This window comes from Mustela nigripes, chromosome 14 (assembly GCF_022355385.1).
Source record: "Mustela nigripes isolate SB6536 chromosome 14, MUSNIG.SB6536, whole genome shotgun sequence".
Classification (NCBI taxonomy): Eukaryota; Metazoa; Chordata; class Mammalia; order Carnivora; family Mustelidae; genus Mustela; species Mustela nigripes.
The window spans coordinates 22,671,869-22,690,583 of NC_081570.1; the positions used below are offsets into that span (position 1 = coordinate 22,671,869).

At 56.6% G+C, this 18,715-nt stretch overlaps 1 protein-coding gene across 1 annotated transcript; it reads right to left on the reverse strand.

Moving 5' to 3' along the window:
• Window positions 1-355: 355 nt before the first annotated feature.
• Window positions 356-18,275, reverse strand: MATN1 (matrilin 1). Its single transcript, XM_059377069.1, has 9 exons — window positions 18,205-18,275; window positions 9,276-9,460; window positions 7,229-7,629; window positions 4,868-5,090; window positions 4,040-4,165; window positions 3,161-3,577; window positions 2,434-2,586; window positions 1,532-1,612; window positions 356-888 (listed from the first exon to the last, which is right to left on the reverse strand). The coding sequence occupies exons 1-9, from the start codon at window positions 18,273-18,275 to the stop codon at window positions 839-841; spliced, it is 1,707 nt and encodes a 568-aa protein (XP_059233052.1). The 3' UTR covers window positions 356-838.
• Window positions 18,276-18,715: the final 440 nt, after the last annotated feature.

The window sequence follows — 18,715 nt, forward strand, 5'->3', positions numbered from 1 at the left end:
TTCTTCTTTGATGTCTTGCAGCCCTAGATTCAAGTCCTTGCTCTCCAACTGATGCTCCACTGAGCAAGTCATCTGAACACCCAGACACAGCTTCCCCATGCATATAATGAGGGCGACTCAAGTCCGCTGCAGGCAGGGCTGCAGGAGAAAGAAGCAAGAGCTGCAAGGGCAGGGCAACCCCGTGCCAGCTCTGGGGTAGCGGCCTTCACCCCTGTTCTCACCACAGTTGCCAGCCTGCAGGGTCCCCCTGCACCCGCCCCCCCAGTCCTTCATCCCGCTCCCCAAATGACCACGCTACTTCCGGCCCCATTCAGGGCTTAAGTTAAATCATATTTCATTGTTTTTCAGAAGGCAATAGAAAAAAACAGGAAAGAGATTCACAGCACTCGCAGTCAAGAAAGGGTTAACTAAAAAAAATAGGAATATATTATGTTTCGATTGAAGAAATGCAAACGCAGTCCCTTTCACACTCACCTTTATGTTCTCACTCACATACACACATCCCTGCTCCAGATACACGCCCACCCTCAGGCACGCAGGCACACACAAGCACACTCCCCAACACACCCACGCTCCTAACACACGTACACATGCCCATGCACTCACACACACGCATGTGCTCCCGGACACAGCCACACACCTGGCACACTCACACGAGCCCAGCAGGGCTGGCAGGACGGTGGGGGAGGCCTGGTGCCCTCAGGGCCTGCCCCTCCAAACCCCCCTCTCTAGAATGGCAAAGCTAGACTACACTTGGGGCTCTAGGGGACACACGCAGGACTCAGGGGGCTACGTGGGCAGCGGGGAGACCGAGAGGCTGCGGTGGGGATGGGCAGCCTCACACGACTCTGTTCTCCAGGACGGCCAGCCGCTGGCTCACAGCTTCCAGTGGACTCGGGGTTAAGGATAGGCCCAGGCTGACCAGAGCAGGGCAGTGATGGCTGTGGCACCTGCCCTCAGGACCCCACCTCCCGTGTCCCCCACCTCTCAAGAGCCCCTCTTCCAGGGAGTTCTCCCACCCCATCTACAACATGTCACTGCCCTCAGAACAATGCCTTCCCTAAAACCCAGTAGTTACTGTACACCCTGAAGGCCCAGCCCTGCCGGGGGCAGCTTCAGGCCTGCTGGGTCCCCCACCTGGATTCCCACCTTATCCTGACAGAGCCAGGGGACCTGTTCCAGGCCCAGCCTCGTCTGAGTGGAGACTGGGATCTGTCATGTCGCTGAAAGCCTGAGAAATGGGGAAGCCACACGCTCCATGTTTTCCTGAGCACAGCTAGGACTCTGGATGGGTGTCCAAATCTCTAGGTCTTGGCTTCTGCCTCAGTTTCTCTGTTTACCCTCTAGGAGCCTCTGCTTTTGACAGGATCAGTACCAAAGGCCATGCCAGCCCATCTGTCCAGAGTCCAGCCTGTCTCCAGCAGGAGGCAGAGTCCCCACCTGCGACCCCACACACAAGGGGGTGCCTCCCTCTCCCTGCCCCTCACCCTGCCACTGCCCCCATCCCTCAGTGGCCTCTGGGAAAGGATATGCTTCCTGGTCAGGGCTTGCAGCAGCCCCTCCACTCTGGTCTGGAATTTCACAATGGACTCGCAGGCACATGGGTCTTCCTCTGGAGTGGACAGGAAGCAGGGAAAGAGAAGGGGAAGGTGAGCAGTGGCGTGGCAGGGGGACAAGGAGAGCTCACAGCCCAAGACCAGGACTGGGGAATCTTGGGGAAGTGTGGGGGGCCTGTGAGAACTGAGAAGACAGAGACACGTGTAGGGTTCTGAAGCAGAACTCCCAGGAGCGACAGAGGGGGAGACGCCGAATGCCTTCCCAACCCCACAGAGCCCCAATAAGCCTCCAATACCAGCATCTCCATGCTGGTCACCTACTACATGCAGGACACGGTTGCTAGGGACCTCGAGGTCATCTTGCCAGCTTCACCCAACACTTTGGGTTGGAAGTCATTAATCATCCCATTTTACAAATAAAGGACCCGAGAAATGAAACCACTGGATCATGGCCCATAGGCAGTGTCACAGCAATCACACAAACCCAGGCACCTCTGGCTCTGTAATCCATACTCTCTAGCCACAGGAGGATGGGGAGGTAGCAGGGTTCAAATCCTGGCACCTCTGGTTATTAACGATCGCTCCACCCCTCTGGGCTTGGTTTTCCTGTCTATAAAATGGGAATAATATTTCTACTAATTAGGATTGAATGATTTAGTATTTGAAGAGTACTAACAACAGTGCCATTCATGTAAGAAGCATATGTTTGCTAGTTGCAAAAGTGAGAACAGTCAGCCCTCCTCCTGCTTCTGCCAACTCTTGCTGCCACCGCAGCTCCTGCTTCTCCCCACCCCCATCCAGTTCCAGGATGGTTCCACAGTCTCCCCACAGAGCCCCCCCGACCCCTCCCATCAGTGCCCTCTCTGGCCTCACTAACCCACACAGATCTTCTTCTGCAACCTCTTGCCAATCTGGTTGATGGTCTTGAAGTCAGCCGTGTAGAAGTAGTGCTCTGCCACGGGCTCTGAGGCGATTTCCCTGAGCTCGTCCTCCACGGCATTGCCCACACCCACAGCAAACATCTTAAAACCTGCCAAGAGGAACAAGATGAGTGACAGTGGCCATGGGGACAGGCAGCAGCATCTCAGCCTCTTGAGAAATGTCCAGCTGATCAACACCAGACACTTCTAGTGGCAGCTGCTGGAATTACAAGCAGAGTGCCTAAGAGACTTCCAGAGTTCCCTGAGGTTCTTCTCCCTTATGTCAGACCTGCACTGATTCCTTGGACGGGGAACTCCGTAATCTCATATACCCCCCAGAACCATCCATCTGGTGGCTATTATTATCCTCCTTAAGTAGGTGATAAAACAGACTCCGGCTTGTCCCAAAGTGGGGCTGCCTTCCAACAGTTGGTGTGTTCTGGAGAACATTCAACTGACAAATTTCCAAGCCCCACCTACAAAAGGACCCTTGAAACAAACTTCTTACTTTTCTGGGGACTCTGTTGTCTCATCACAGATAAGAAAGAGTTGAACAGACCCAGAACTCCTCATTTATCTTGCACCTGGGGTTAGGGTTTAGACTCAAGACAGACAACTTCCAGTCGAGCTGTTCCCTAGGTATCCCTGGCCATCAGTGGTGTTCAGGGTCCAGGCACCACCTACCAAGGTCCTTGGCTTTCTTGGCAGCATCGTTAATGTAGTCTTGGCTCCGGCCATCGGTGAAGACAATGCCCACCTTCTGGGCCCCAGGCCTAGCCCCGCTGGACACAGTGAAGGAATTGTCGATGAGATACTTGAGGGCAGCCCCAGTCATGGTGCCCTTCTCCATGTAAGACATGTTCCGCACTGCCGCCTTAATGTCCTTCTTCGTGTGGAAGCGGCCCAGCGGGAACTCCTGCCGCACAGAGCTTGAGTATTGCACGAGCCCCACTTGGGCCAGTTTATCTGACACGTCCAGCGTGTCCACGATCTGATTGATGAACTTCTTCACTAGTTCAAAGTTCTCCGGACGCACACTTTTGGATCCATCGATGAGGAAGACCAAGTCAGTTGCCGAACTGCCACCACGGCCATTGCAGACTGGGAAGGGTAGGAAGGTGAGGAGATGAAGCTTAGGAGCCCGTCGTTCATCCTGACCACAAGTCAGGAACCCATCACACACCTGAGGTTTATCCCAGCCTCTTTTGTCCTCAAAACTCCCTCTCGAAAGCCAAGGTTCCTGGCCTCGTTTTATAGCGTTGGAAACTAAAACTCCAAAAGCCGTTAAATCATACAGCTCAGAAGGAGTGGCGCTAAGATTTGAACTCAAGACTATGTAACTCGTTCCACCATACTAAACCTACCACCCACCGTGACAAAGAGGGACAAAAGTAGAAAATAACTTTCTGCAGACACCAAGTTCTAGGAGACATCTACCACTGTTGCAGACTAGCCCAGAAACAAAGTGCAGAGAGGCTCAGATGGGCTTCCTAGAAAGTGGCCAAGCCCCATCCCCTCTCCTCCCCACCCTCCCCAGGGCTTGCCTGTGTCCAGCCCACTGACCATTGCAGGTCTTGCCGTCACTGTTCAGGGTGAAGCCCTCCCGACAAGCGCAGGTGTAGGAGCCTGGGGAGCTGAGGCACACCTGCTCACAGTCGTGGTCTCCAGTGGCACACAGGTCTGACACCACTGTGGGGACAAAAGGAGACTCAGAATCTAACGGTCTCAGGGCCTTGGATATCTCAGCCAGGGCAGCCCTTCACACACTCAGGGAAACAGACCATCCCCTAGCTGAGGTCTGAGCCCCACACTCCCAGCCCCAGGCCAAAATCACAGGTCCGCCCCATGCAGACTCTCTCAGCCCCGCCTCCCGCCCTATTCAGCTCCGCCCCGTCAGCCCCTGCCTTGTCCATCTCCGCCCGGCCCCGCCCCGGCCTGTCCCCGATGCCGACTCAGTCCCGCCCAGTCCTGCTCCTGCCCCGATCGACTCTCTAGTCACTCCCCCATCCCTCCCTGCTCCCTGACCCCACCCCCACGCTCAGTCCCAGCCCTGTTCATCCCCATTCATCACCCCATCCCTCCATGCTCCCCGCCCTCGTCCTCCCCCGCCGTGACCTCAGCCCCGCCCTACCCAGCCCCGCCCTATCTAGCCCCGCCCCAATCGACTCTAGCCACGCCCCACCCTGCCCCTTCCCTGGCCCCGCCCCGGAGCTCAATCGCGGCCCTATCCATTCCGGTCCGCCCCGCCCCGGTCCCACCCCCGAAGCGCACTCAGTCCGGCCCCGATGCTCTCAGCCACGCCCCTGCCCCCTGCGGTCTGGCCCCCACTCCAGCTCCCCAGAGCGCTCCCCGAGACCCCAGCCTCGTCCATCGCCGCCTCTCCCGGCGCACCGCAGAAGGCCTCCTGGAACTTCTTGGACAGCTTCTCGATGACGCTGTAGCTCTCCACGTAGTCGACGTGCTCTTCCTGCGGCTCGCTGGCGATCTGCTGCAGCGTGGCCTTGTCCACGCGGCCCACGCCGATGGCGAACAGCTCGACGCCGCTGGCCCGGGCCCGTGCAGACACGTCCCGCACGCTGTCCTGGGGCCTCCCGTCCGTCACCACGATGGCCACCTAAGACACGCGGGGCGCGTGTGAGGACCAGGCCTTCCTCCCGTGCTGCGCAGGGCCGCTCAGCCCTCCACTAAGCCCGCGGGGCCACTGGCAGAAGAGGACCCTGAGGCCCGACGGGCAGAGCGGCTTGCCCAGGTCACACAGCTAATCCACACCAGATGGATCTGATTCCCCGCCAGGGTTTCGCCCCAGGGAGGGGAACCTGACTAGCAAAAGAGGAGACAGGTTTCCTCTCTCACCGAAAGACATGGCTGAGATGTTCTTCCATCTGACTAGGGCCTGTGGGTGTCTCCCCGCTCGGGCAGGCCGCAGTTCTGTGATGATCTGAGGGCAGGACCATGTCTCCCCGCTCAGACTGGGGCCTCTGAGGACAGGGGCCCGGCAAGCGGGCCCGACACCATGCAGTTCTGTCCTTTGGCCAGCAGAGAGCAGGCGAGGCTAATAAACGGCGGCTCTGCTTCCAGCCTGACCATCCTTTCCCTCCGGGCCCTGGGAAGGGGGTTGTTCCCACATAGATGATGGCTCCCGCTTCTCCCTCCGTTCCCCAGGATGCTACATTTCCTTTCCGAAGGAGATAACACTGTCTGCTGCCCTCCCACAAGGTTCCCCTGTTTGTGCCCTGGGAAGGGGCACAGAGGGGACCCTGGTGCTTGGCCTAACCTCACCACGCCCACCTGAGCCTGCCCGGAAGCCAGAGTCCTCACAGTGCTTCTCTGCTTCTGACCTGGGTCCCCACCCTCCGCCCGGGGCCCCAAACCCCTGTCTTAGTGACCTGTCGTATGGTGGTTGGAAATGACGCTCACCTTCCTGAGTCATCTAGGAAGGGGGTGGGTTGTTTCTTTATCACTGTGGGGACCCCTGGGGAGTGATCTTGCACCCTGCCCTTCCCCACCAGAGGCCGAGGCTCGCCTGGCTGTGACTGTCCACTGCCACAGGCTGCCCCACTCCCCGAGACCCACTGTCTCCCAGAGCCCCGACTATCCCCCTTCAATCCAGCCTTGTGACCTTGAACCCACCTTGTAGGGGCCTCCCACAGGTGGATTCCAGGCTGGACGGCACAGGTCTGGGGGCTCTGTGTGTCTTCATGTGCCTACCCCAGGCCCCTAACTGGAGGTGTGACACCTGTAGACACTGCCACCATCCCCTTCACCACCTCTCTCCATTAGGATCACCCCAGGTCACCACAGCCTGTAACAACCATGACCATCAACCTCACAGCAGAGCTTGTAAAGAGCCCCCACAGAGGACGACCAACAGGCTTAGCGCTCACAGGCCATTTCTTTGAGGGCTGTAATGGCCGGGATTATGGCCTATCCTCTGTAGATGTTCCTACTACTTATTAGCTGGGCAAGACAACTTGGGCCTCTGTGCCTCAGTTTCCTCATCTGTAAAATGAAGTCACCACCTTCAAGCAGGATTGCATTCCTTCAGCACGCAGATGTCAGACATGGCCTGCGTGGGGGTCAGAAAGTATGTGCCCGGGGCTGAGGTCCTGGGCAGGTAAAGGCTGACTCCTTGAGGCTGTTGAGGGCTAGGAAGGAGAGGTGTGGGCATCGGTGGGCAGACCACCTTGGGATGCAACCTCTGACCGGTCTTACAGGTCCTGGGCTGTGCTGGGAAATCCTGCTGTGGGGACCAGGTCTGTGAACTCCTCGGCACCTGGCCTGGAGCCCGTACTGACGTCGGCTTGGGGCACATCACCTCATTTTTCCAAACCCCTGCCCTCGGAGGTTTATTAAATCAAACTGAGCTAGCCCTTCCATGGGGCTTGGTGGGTCCGTGCCCTGTTCCAAGCACACTGTGCAATGGACTTCACAGAGGCCTGCTGACAGTCCCTCAAAAACGAGTTGCATCATTGTGGTTTAGACGTGAAGGGACTGACACGTGCTGCTCAGGGTGACAGCTAGTCCAGGGAACAGGGTGGAGGGCAGGCATCTGGACTGCCTCAATCAGCCCCAGGGAGCCAAGGTCCACCAATCTGAAAAAAATCAAGCACGCTCCAGATTGAGGCCCTGCAGTCAGAGCGTGGATAAAGATGGCTTCAAGGCCCAGCTCTGCCCCTTGGCTTCTCTGGGCCTAAGACACAACCTGAAGCATGTTTGGGGAATCCGGGAGGGCGGGAGGGGTGGGTCGCGTACCTTGCTTATGTCAGGGGACCTGGCCCGACCCCCCTCGGCATCGCTGAAGGCTTTGTTGATGGCAAACTGGATGGCCAGGCCCGTCATGGTCCCCGTGGACAGCGGCTGGATGCGGCGCACGGCCCGGAGCAGCGCGGCCTTGGAGCCGTGGGCCCGCAGTGGGAATTCCTGCTTCACAGCGCTCGCATAGTTCACCACGCCCACCTGGGTGGCATTGGGTCCCACGTCCAGAGACTCGATGACCTGGGACAGGAACACCTTCACCTTCTCGAACTCCACGGGCCGCACACTGCGTGAGCTGTCCACCACAAACACCAGGTCTGTGGGCCGGGTCCGGCAGAGATGCCCTGCAAGGGGGGGCACGAGGGAGAGGGCCAAGCACAGGGGGTGAAGGTCAGGGGCTGCTTAGACTGAGAATGGAGGTCCCGGACAGTATAACCTGAAGCTGGGCCAGGCCAGCTCGGACCTTCTGTCAACATGTGGACACCCGTGGCTGGCCCAGCTTCTGAGCCCCTTGGGGAAGACAGAGGCTCAAATCTCAGCCCCAGGGAACTCACGGTACCTCCCTGAGCTTAGTTTCCTCGTCTGTACAATGAGCTGACAGTCCCCTCTTTACAGAACCCTCAGGGCTGAGCAGGAGTGCGTGCAAGGTGCCAGGACAGGGCTAGGCATGCAGCTGGTATCCAGGGGGCGGCAAAGGAGATGACAGACTTTAAGACACACTTCCCAGGCTGTGGCCCAGAGTGGCTGCCATGGCCATGGCAGAATTTCTCCTGTGGGGGCGGTGGGGGAGAGGGCGCAGAGGACAGAGCCCCAGGGCCCAGAACAGGGCCCATGGGTTTGGTCTCTTTCATCTCAGCATCAAAGCCAGTCACCCGAGGGGACCCAGCTTCCCTCAGCCCCGAGGAGTCTTCTGGCTGGTGTCCGTGGGCAGGGAAAAGGGCAGGGATTCCTCGTGGCCACCGTGGCAGCCTGACCCGGTGGGTTCCTAAGACACATCCCCATGGAGGCATGTCTTTCCAGACACCCCAGCAAGCAGCCCCATGGGCTGGGACGTGCATGAAGCTGGAATGAAGCAGAGTGAGGTTCAAATCCCGGTTCAGCCCCCCTGTGGTCCTGGGCAGCTCACTGCACCTTTAGGAGCCTCAGTTTCTCATCTGTCCAGTGGGGAGAATAAGGCTCACTGCTTGTTACTCTCACTGGCCTGACCCTGCAGCCTGGAGAGGCTCAGTACAAAGGCCCTCCTCTCTGTGCCCCAGAACTGAGCAGAGCTGCTTCCAAGAGAGGATTCAGGAAGGCTCAGAAAAGGAAAGGGGTCCTGGGCTGTCCCAGCCCCCCATCCACAGCGCCCTAGGTATCAGAGCTCCTCAAGGGACCTTAGTAATGACCTTGCAGCCGCACCCTGGTCCCTACTAGTTAAGGCTACATACGGGTAAACTGAGGCCAAGAGAGGCTGAGGGAATTAGCCACACCATGGAGCAGTGCATCAGGAACCAGGAGAACACCCTTCTCCAGCCTCAGTTTCCCCATCTGTACAGGAGGAGCTGGGCATTCTGGGACTCGGTGCCCAAGGCAGAAGCTCTGGGAGTGGTACAGCAGGCAAGAACCCACACCCGGAGAGGCTGGAGGGGCTAAGGAAAGGGGTTGGAGTCCTGGTGACCCCAGATAGAGTGTGCATGCAGCCCTGGGCTTGGTGCAGCTCCAGCGTCTGTCCTCAGGGACCCACAAGACTGGCTCTGGCAGCATGCGTGGTCCCCAAGGGGGGCCTGGGAGCTAAGGAGCCCCAGGGAAGCCTGTGAGGCTGCAGAAAAAGGCCCACTCCTGTCCCTCAATAGCGCAGACCGAGGATCATCCCTGCTCTGGCCCTTATGAATGTCACCATTGCTGTCGGCTCCCGGGCCAGCCTGCTGTCTTCCTACCCCCTTGCCCCCCGACCCCTCAACACCCCGGCCCATCCCGTACCCCATTTAACCTCTGCTCCTCTTGGCCAGGCTGCTGGTCAGAGGCCGCTCACCCTATGTCCCCCACCTCACATGGACCCCCTCACCTCTGGCCTGGGGGGCAAGGCCCAATGTGCACAGGGCCTGGAACAGCAGCAGCAGCAGGCCACACTGCACGAGGCCAGTGCCAGAGAGGAGCCTCATGGTTCTGGCAGGGCAGGCAGCAGCCAGCACAGTGCTGGGGGCCAGTGGGGTCCCGGTCTTATCAACCTCGGCGGCCAGGCGGCCCCCACTGACATGGGGGTGGCTGCCAGGGGCCCCTAGCCCCCTTGGGGGGCGTGGCCCAGGCTGAATGGAGGTGTGTGTGCCCAGAGAGGGAGGGAGCCGCCTGGCCTGGGCTCAAGAGGCCCCTCCGACCACAAGGGCTCCTTTGCCTGCAGAAGCGGACCTGCCGCTGGAACTCAGGAAATCTCAGGTGGGTGGAGGGCAGCTCTGCCAGGGGTTGGAGCCTGCCCTGACCCAGAGCTGCTGCTCCAAGCCCAGGGAAAGCCAGCCCAATGGCCTCGAGCCCTGCACCCTCACCCCACACCCTACCCCAACCCCCACTCTCACCTCCATCAGTTTCCTTATCTGGCACTCGCCCTGCTCACCTGGCCTGTCCCCTACCTCCCTGCCTTCTCCCCGCCAGGCAGCCATACCTGGGGTCCCTGACAGGCCCTCCAGGGCTTTGTACCAGCAGGGTCACCTACCCCGAACGCCCCTCCCTCCCTTTCACACTCTGACATGTGTGCACAGGGCAATAGAGGCAATGGGTAGGAGCACAGACCTAAAGCCAATTACCCAGGTTTGCTGCTCGCTGCCTGTGTGACCACGGGCCAGTTGCTTCACCTCTCTGATCCCACCTCCTAGGATGGGTGAGAGGAGCAGAGTTATAGGAACAGTCTCATTTAATTCCCGTGACAACCCCATTATGCAGCTACTATTACTACCCCCATCTTCCAGAAGAAGAACTGACAAACAGGGAGATGGAGTAACTTGTCTGAAGTCACGCTGCCAAGAAGTCATTGCCAGGGGCGCCTGGGTGGCTCAGTCCGTTAAGTGTCCGACTCTTGGTTTCGGCTCAGGTCATGATCTCAGGGACGTGGGATGGAGCCCAGAGACAGGCTCTGTACTCAGTGGGGAGTCGGTTTGGATTTCTCTCTGTCCCTCTCCCCCAAATGCCCTGCACATATGTGCATGATCTCTCTCTCTCTAAAATAAGTGAATAAATCTTTTTTCTTTTTAAAGTATCATTGACAGAACAGGGCCCCAGGCCAGTGCTCTCAGCCACCCTGCTTGCTTGGGTATAGCTTGGCGGAGGTGCCTTCTCCAGGCCCACCTCTCCCTCACTCCCCCAGGATTAGGACCCCCTTCCCGTGCTTCTGTCATTGTGTGTCTCACCTCTGAGCTGTTAAGAGTCTGACTGATTCATCCCTGTGTCTGGGCCCAGTCCAGGCTCTGCACTGGAAGGCAAAAATAAAGGCTTGTAAATAAGGGAGCGTCACCAGAAATGGACCTGCTGCTGCATGGAGGTTCAGTAACTGATGAGATCACATGAAAAGAGCACAGGCTTGGCCAACTGAGAGGCCCAGGTTCAGATCTCTGTCTGTGACTGAACAGCGGTGTGACCTGGAGCAGCTAACTTAACCTCTCTGAGCCTCAGCTTGTTATCATGCGGTGGGAATGGTGGTTCTTGGCATCCCTGCCTCACTGGGACCAGGTGAAGAGGCAATGAGAAGACAGGGCAGATGGGGGTCAAAGGATTGTCATCTTTCTGGGGGACAAGACCATTAACATTTAAGACTATACGAGTTATGCCTCAAAAAGAAATGTACAGACTTTTTTTTAAAGATTTTTATTCATTTATTTGTCAGAGAGAGAGAGAGCACAAGCAGGGGGAGAAGCAGGCTCCCCACCAAGCAAGGATCCCGATGTGAGATTTGATCCCAGGACCCTGGGATCATGACCTGAGCTGAAGACAGAGGCTTTAACCCGCTGAGCCACCCAGGCGCCCCTGTTCCCTTTTTTCCCTTTTTTTTACCCTTTTTTTTTAAAGTGACCCAACCAATAGTCTCACAATCTTGAGCGATAATGGCAGCCACACACTATTACTGTGTCTTCCTGTCTCCAAGGGCATCATCCCATTTGTCAGATGAGACAACTGAGGTCTGAAGAAGCCTGAAGCCACCAGCCAGTTAGCCCCGCCTGGAACTCAGGCCTCACCCTTCTTTGCCCCGGGTTTAGAGAAGGAGGAAGCAAAGAGTATTTCCCTCTGATGTTTCCCATTTAGATTTTATTGTCTTGTATCCTTCATAGCCATCCCCAGCTTCAAATGCCAGTCGAGGCTGCCGGTCCCTTTCCCTCTACAATTTTTAAGTAATTATTTCCTCCAAAGACACTATAGGGCACAATGACTGCAGTGCCTCTCACTTCCCCACAACGGATCATAAATGGGTTAACTGCCTTCCTTCTGGCCATCAGCTCCCTCCAAGGGGGGCATCTGGCCCCACCCAGCCTCCAACGACCTTCAGGACCCAGCGCGAGTCTGGAACAGGGTATCTGGTCATCAAGCGAAACAATGCATTAAAAGAAGCAACAGGTGACAAGTGGGTTCCGTTCCCTTGGGAACCGAACAGGGTCAGACAGGGGTCTGCAGCGGTGGCCACAGCCCAGCGGAGCTGCTCGAGGAGAACGTGATCTGCAGCCTTCCAGCCCCGCATCCCCTCCCAAATGCACCGGGCCGCGGCCGGAGCCCGGAGTACACGGCTCTCTTGGCCAAGCCAGCAGCTGGGCCCATGAAATGGCTCTTTCAGCTCCACATCTGAATGGCCGTTGTATGGGCTCCTCAGAGGAACACAGGCGCCTTTTCTGTGTCACCCATCGGCTCATTAGCAGGGCCACAGAAATGGGCCACAGGTACGTTTTCAGGAGCAGAGATAGGTTTCTTCCCAAAGGGGGGGGCAGCTTTCACATTCCACAGCAGGAGCAAGGGCTTAGAGGGAGGAAGCTCAGCGTATACATTGAGGAAAGAATATAAATATTTGTGTTTTCAAAATGTGAAGCAATTTTCTTCCCCCCAGGAATGAAAATCAGGAACAGTGTGTCCGGTATGACCCAGAGGGAAAAAAAACGCTCTCAAGTCAGACGGGCAGCTGTGAAGGGCTCCCGCTGTTCCCTCTCCTTGTTTTCACACACCTCGGGTTTCCAGAAACTTAAAGCCTTTAGTGTTTCGTCCGAGAGAGCCTTGGTGCTAAAGCGAGGGGCCCCGGGCAGGCGTGGTTCCATGGCAGGGGCGCAGGAGCCCCCTCCCGCGCCCCATGACTCCACTCTTTTCCTGAAGAGCAAACCTGGTCATCGCGCGCTCCTCCTCCCTCCGTCACCACCAGCCTCGCCGTTTGGCGGGATCCACACATACTTTTACTCTTATTTATTTACTCTCTTTAATTAACTCTAAACCAACCAACACACTTGGTATAAAACGTTCCCCTCCTCCTCCTGAGAAATGACAGCCGTGAAATCTCTGGGTTGCTGTGCAATTTATAAAGGTATTCCAAGAGGCCTTCAGATAAATTCGAAACTAATTAAATTTAACTTCTGCATCCGCACATCACCGCAAATTACCTCGCGTCCTGCCACTGGCCTGCATGCCAGACTTTGAGGAATCCTGTGAAGTGCAAAGCTCCAGAATCAGACACAGCCCCGGGGCGGGAGTCCCTGTGGCTTCACCCACCCGCTGCACTTGACTTCACGGTTCTGTTCTTCCGCTTCAAGTCTGCCAAGTTGGGACCTCAGCGCCCAGGTCACGGGAGGGTCGAGAATGACACGGATGAATGCTCCATCCACGTTTCTTGTTTCCACCTTACCTTCTTGTATTGGTTAGAGAACAGGCTAAGCCGCAGTGACAAATAAGCCCTCGGATGGCTTATTAGCACAAAGGCGTGTTTCTCTCTCAGGACACAACCCAGGACTAGACACACGCCCCCCGCCCCCCCCCCCAGCCCCTTCCCAAAGCCTCCTTCATCGGACTATCTCACCATTTCCAAGTCCTCTGTCTCCGGCCACGAGAACAAGACAATGACAGCAAGAATCTCTCTGCACACCCTCTGATAAGGAGTAGCCATGCCTGGCTCTGCCTAGAAGCCCGGGGACAGGACGTGGGTATTCAGGGTCACCTTCCCAAGGGAAAAGAAAAGCTTCTGTGGACCCTATATCCCTTCTAGGTGAAAATTCAGATGCCACCGGGCATTCGAGCCTTCTCACAATCTGTCTCTTGCCACCTTTTCCAGGCCATTCCAGTCTCGCTCCTGTCCCCTCTCTCCCTCCCCGGCTCTGTCCCCTCTCTTCCTCTGGCACTGAGCAAAGTGTTCCTTTTCCTTCACTGCAGCAGATTCCACTTCAAGTTTTACTGACCAGCGGTGGGGGCTCTTGTCCCATGAGCTATCTTGTCCCATGGGGTCCTCCCAGGAGGCTATTCTAGAATTCTACCTAGCTCAGGGGGTATAGACCGGTGTAGAACGAGGGAGGGCGGGAAGGGGGCAGAGGGCAAGAGATTGATAATTCTAGCATTCTTCAGTTTGGGGAAAGTTGCTTCGGGGTCAGTATGGGAAGGACTAGGTGCTCCCTGACATACCAAAAGGATAGCCCAGTGGTTAGTCTCATAACTCGGTCTCCAGGCCCTTGCCTCTGTGGTGCCTTCAGCAATGAAGGAGGGTGGGAAAAGTGACCCATGGAGTCTGATGTCTGGGGAACAAGGTTTGGCACGGTCCTTACTCACAAAATGACTACAGACACACAAGGGCATTCCTAAGGATGTCCAATGCCAGAGACATTTAAACCTTTCCTCCCCACCCCCGACCCTCCCCTGAGATACCCAACATCACCTCCCCAGGAAGAGGGGCCAGAGACGTGTGCAGTAAGATTCCTGGCATGTCCTTTCTTTCTTCCAAAGTCCTACGCACAGTGCTCAAGAATACCTTGGCTCTTCCCAAAACCCTCTGTTAGGATTTCAGCTCCAGGGACTATAAAATTTCAGCAACTGGGTCAAGGTCAAGCGACCATATCTGCGGGATTACAAGCTCAGAATGGTCATCACAGGTGAGACTCCCAGGCCGGAGTCCCTCCCTGACAGGCAGTCCCATCTCCAGGTCTTTACCCAGGCTGCCTCTCTGCCTGGGTTGTCCCTCCAGCACATGGAACGGAGGAAAATGCAAGGCCAATGTCCTGCCTGACCAGCTGGGCCACTGAGGTTGACCAGATGGACTCTGTTTATTTAGGGCCATAGCTCACTTGCGTTGGCTGCTCTCTGCCAAGCCTACTGCCTATCAGAGCGCTCCTGGTGGCTAATTAGGCAGGCTTCCTGCTGGAGTGCCAGGAAACTGGAATGCGAGTGTGGGCTCCCAGAAAGCCCATCCAGGAAGACAGTGGACGGAGACCCACAGCAGCTGCTGCTTATATCCACAGCAGAGTTTCCAGCACCTCCCAGAAAAATCCAAGGTGGTCCCAAGGGCGGGTCATCCCCTTCCTTTACTCGGGGAACTGTTTTTCTTGACACTTTTCATTGCAGACTGGGGACATTCCTCAGGGAAGCAGAGGGCAAGGGTTCTTCACCTGCAAAGTGGGCATACTCATCCCCACGCCCCTGGCTGCTGAGATGTAGCTAGGTGCCCATCCTGTCCATGGCCCCTTGGGACACACCAGTGCCTCTGAGGCCCCTCAGGTGTCCATCAGGCCTAAGCAGTTGGATCGGGTGGGAAGCCAGAGGCTAGACAGGGCAAGGAGGCAGCGGCTTCCATCCAAGGCTGCATCTAGTGTGGCCACAGGTCAGATTAGGTCCCACGATGGGTTAACACCTCTATGAAACTTGGTGACACCCCACCACATGTCACCCCCCACATGTCCACAGATGACACTCACATCCCAACCTCCCTCCTTCCTCTACCTCCTGACCTCCAGACCTGTAGTCATAGCTGCACCTTGAGCTCCTGCCTCGCATGTCCCCCTAGGTAGCACAAATGCAAACAAAACCCAGCACATCCCCTTTTGTTCCCTGCTCTGTGTCCTCAACTCAAAGCTGGGCACCACCTTCTCACATGCTCTCCAAATGTGGGCACCAGCCTTGACTCTCCCTCTTCCTCATTTATTTGTCTGGGCCCTTTGGGTTCTGCTTCCTAAATGCCTCTTGAGTCTACCCAGGCCCATGGCCGCTGCCTGAGTTCACACCCCCACCATCTCTCCCCTGGACCACGCCCCCCACCCACCTTCTGCTGGGCCCTCCACCTTCGACAGACCCCTGTCCACTACAAGCTCTCGAGCCAGGCCTGTCCTCAGCGTCAAGTGCGCAACGATGGGCATCCATCAGTCTCTATCTGCCAGGTGCTTTCCAAGCTTCTAAAATCACGCCCTTGTCAGGTGGATGGAGTAGGCTGGAGAGGACCAGGGGGACAAGCTCAGACTCCGGTCAGGCCTATTGCAGAAGTCAAACTCAGCGTTGTTCTCCAACAGATCGTGACTCTGGGCAAGTGATTTGTCAGTCTGAACTTCAGAACTGATCGTCACACAGCGCTTGCCACATGGGGTCTGGGGGGAGAGGCAGAGATGACCCTGAAGTCTGGGAGGGTCACAGAGGTCCACATTCCAGCTACCCTCAGAGTCCTGAGAAACCAGGGCTCCTGCTCGGGGACCCTGATTGGATTTTGCTGACTCTCTTGCCCTTCAAGAGACATCCATGCACAGGCAGCCCGAGCCTTCCCAGGGCTGGCTCCTTTCCGGACCTCCAGCTCAAACAGGGCTTCTCAGTGGGTCCCAGCTCAGTCCTGTCAAAGGACCCCTGTGTAAGCCTCAAACGGGGCATTGATAGGGACGTAGTGAGGGCCGCCCAGCCGATGGCAGGTTGGCTTGGCTTGGCCAGGCCACGCAACTTCCCCAAACCCAGCTATTTCCTGTTTCTCGGGCCAGCCCCCTCCGGGCGGCCTGGCCACAGGGCACAATCCCGCTACACATCTCTGCCTGTGCCTTAGCTTCCGGCTACGGGGGAGGGGGGAGGGGCAGGGTGTCCTTCCACTGGTCCTCAGGACACACAACCAATGCCCCCTGGCGTCCTCTCAATGAGGATGGAAGGTTGGAGACGAGATCAGTCTTCCCCTCTCCTCCCCTCTGTGCCCATTTGATGGGGGTTTCTGGGGAGCTTCCTTGCGTGGCTCACCCCAAGATGCAGGGGCTCACACAGGCTAGAGCCTCAGACCTTAACAGACACCGTTGGAATAGAAAAAAAGGCAGTCAGTCTAATTTGTTGAATGCTGTGTGGCTTTGGGAAAGTCACTTGACATCTCTGGCCTCAGTGTTCTCATGTTTGAATGGGAGCTTGCTGTCCATCTCTATTAAAACCTCACTCTATCAGTTCACTGGGGATCTGACAAAGAGTGACAAAAGCCATAAAGAAATCTGTTCTCCCGAGAAAAGCTGACAACCTCGAAGGTCGGTAACTCCTTCTTCAGTCCTCTATGGCTCCCTGCGTCTGCTCTCATCCTCTCTAGGTCCTGATCCTGTACTCCCCTGCCCAAACCCCGCAGGCTTCCCCAGTCCAGAATAAGTCCCTGCTCCTGGGTGCAACATTCAAGGCTCTGTTAGTACCGGGGACCAAGCCCAACTCACGCTGCCCCGGGCTTTCTTCTGACTTCACTCAAGCAAGCCCTCAGCAGCTCAGCCTCAGAGGAAGGCCAGAGGCAGAGACAGAGAGAGATTTATTGCAGAATATGATTCCTGAGTCCAAGCATGCCCAAAGCCAGAAATCTCTGGATCTTTCATTTATGTGAGCCAAGCTATACCACAGCCACCTTTTTTTTTTTTTTTTTTTTTAATTAAGTTGGCTCCCACAAGTTTCTGTTACTTGCAACCATCTCCTTCCTGCAAATGCCCTTCTTGGCTGAAGCAAGCCCAGGTGGGCTTACGGCCAAAGGACCTTAATGAATGCAAAGGCTCCACGATCCAGGCCCCATACTTCGCTAGGCTGCCATCCCCACACGCAGCCACACTGACCTACCTCCCCCGACTCCTCTCCCTGCCTCCGCAGAGGCCCCCTGCGTCCTTTCCCCCTTTGCTTACCATTGCCCACTCATCCTTCCAGCTCAGCTTGGTGAAAGGTCCCCCAGGAAGCCTTAGCTGACTATAGGGATCTCTGGGACTTTCCTTATTGTGGTGCTGGCCATGGGCTATGATAATCACTTGTAGATCTGTCTTCTCCCACCCCAGACTGTGGGGGACTGGAGGTACATCTGACCCATTACGGTCACCCCTAGTACCCAGCCCAGGACCTGGTTCCGGGCAAGCACTCGCCAAGGGAGTGGACTTCACACCTTCTCTGGGGAGACATCAGGGCACTTATGTGTCTGTGACTTGTGATCGGAAACAGGACTGGGTCAAGACACTGCAGCTGGACATGGCCCCTGTGAGTCTCTGGACTGAATGAATCCGTGCATGTGTGTGTGCGTGTGTGTGTGTGCACGTGAAGGTTTTGTGGGATACGTAGGCAGCGCTCCCAGCCCTGCCTATGCCACATTTTAAGAACCACATCAGCCAAAGTGAAGCGTGGTGCTGCTTTATTCAAACTTCTTCCCCATCCCACACAAAGCAATTAAATGAGGAGGTGCTGGCGGGGAGCCCCTCCCCCCAGACCCCAGAGAGCCTGCCTCCGTAGCCCTGTTATCTCCTCCTCGGGATCAGGTCCCTGGAGAACCCCAGCCTGCAGGAAAACAGGCGAAAGAGGGCGTGTGGGAACCCAACCTTCCCATCTACCACCACCGCCACGAGAGCCCGTGGCAGGGTCTGAGCCCACAAAGAGTTCCCCTGCTTTGACCGAACCAACACGTGGATTTAGTCCAGCCCCCAGATCTGCCTGATGTCAGGGCTAACTTGTGTAAGCACAAGCATTGGGCAGGACAGAAGGGCCTCGGCCCAGACTGGTGACAGAGGGGCCCCCGCTGGGGGCTGGTGGCAGCTCACCTCCGGGGACAACTGTGCCTGAGGCCGCCCTTGTCACAGGCCCCATTGCCGCGGGAGGACGCCAGCCACATGTGGCCGACTGTTACTGATGACTGTCTTCAGCAAAATGACTGTGTGTTTGTTTGTCGGGGGACAGTTCGGTGGTGGGAACAACTGTTACCTCCTGCAAGTAGCTGTCAGATGACATTGGGCAAGTGCGAGGATTTTCGTTTGAACTGACAATTACGCAGCCCCTCGGAAGTACCGGGTGGATCGGAGTGGGCAGCCAGTTACTGGACTCAATGGAAGAGAATGGTTTGGGGCTCATTTGATTTTTATTGTTATTAGTGAATTTTATCTCTGCTTTGAATCGACTGGTGGTTGGCTGTCTGTAATTGTTGAAACCAGAAATTGGACGTAGGTGTTTGGTGGAGAGGACCCAGGGACGATGACTTGGCCGCATGGCCATGTGAAGGGACAACTGTCTAAAACCAATGCAATGGATGGCAGCTTTCCCCCACAACTGGTTCCC

Coding starts and splice junctions, on each gene's coding strand:
- MATN1 (XM_059377069.1), bottom strand. CDS start 18,275: ATGTGGCTGGCGTCCTCCCGCGGCAATGGGGCCTGTGACAAGGGCGGC. Junction 3,578..4,039: donor TGACGGCAAGACCTGCAATG/GTCAGTGGGCTG, acceptor TACCCTTCCCAG/TCTGCAATGGCCGTGGTGGC. Junction 1,613..2,433: donor GCAGAAGAAGATCTGTGTGG/GTTAGTGAGGCC, acceptor TGTCCACTCCAG/AGGAAGACCCATGTGCCTGC.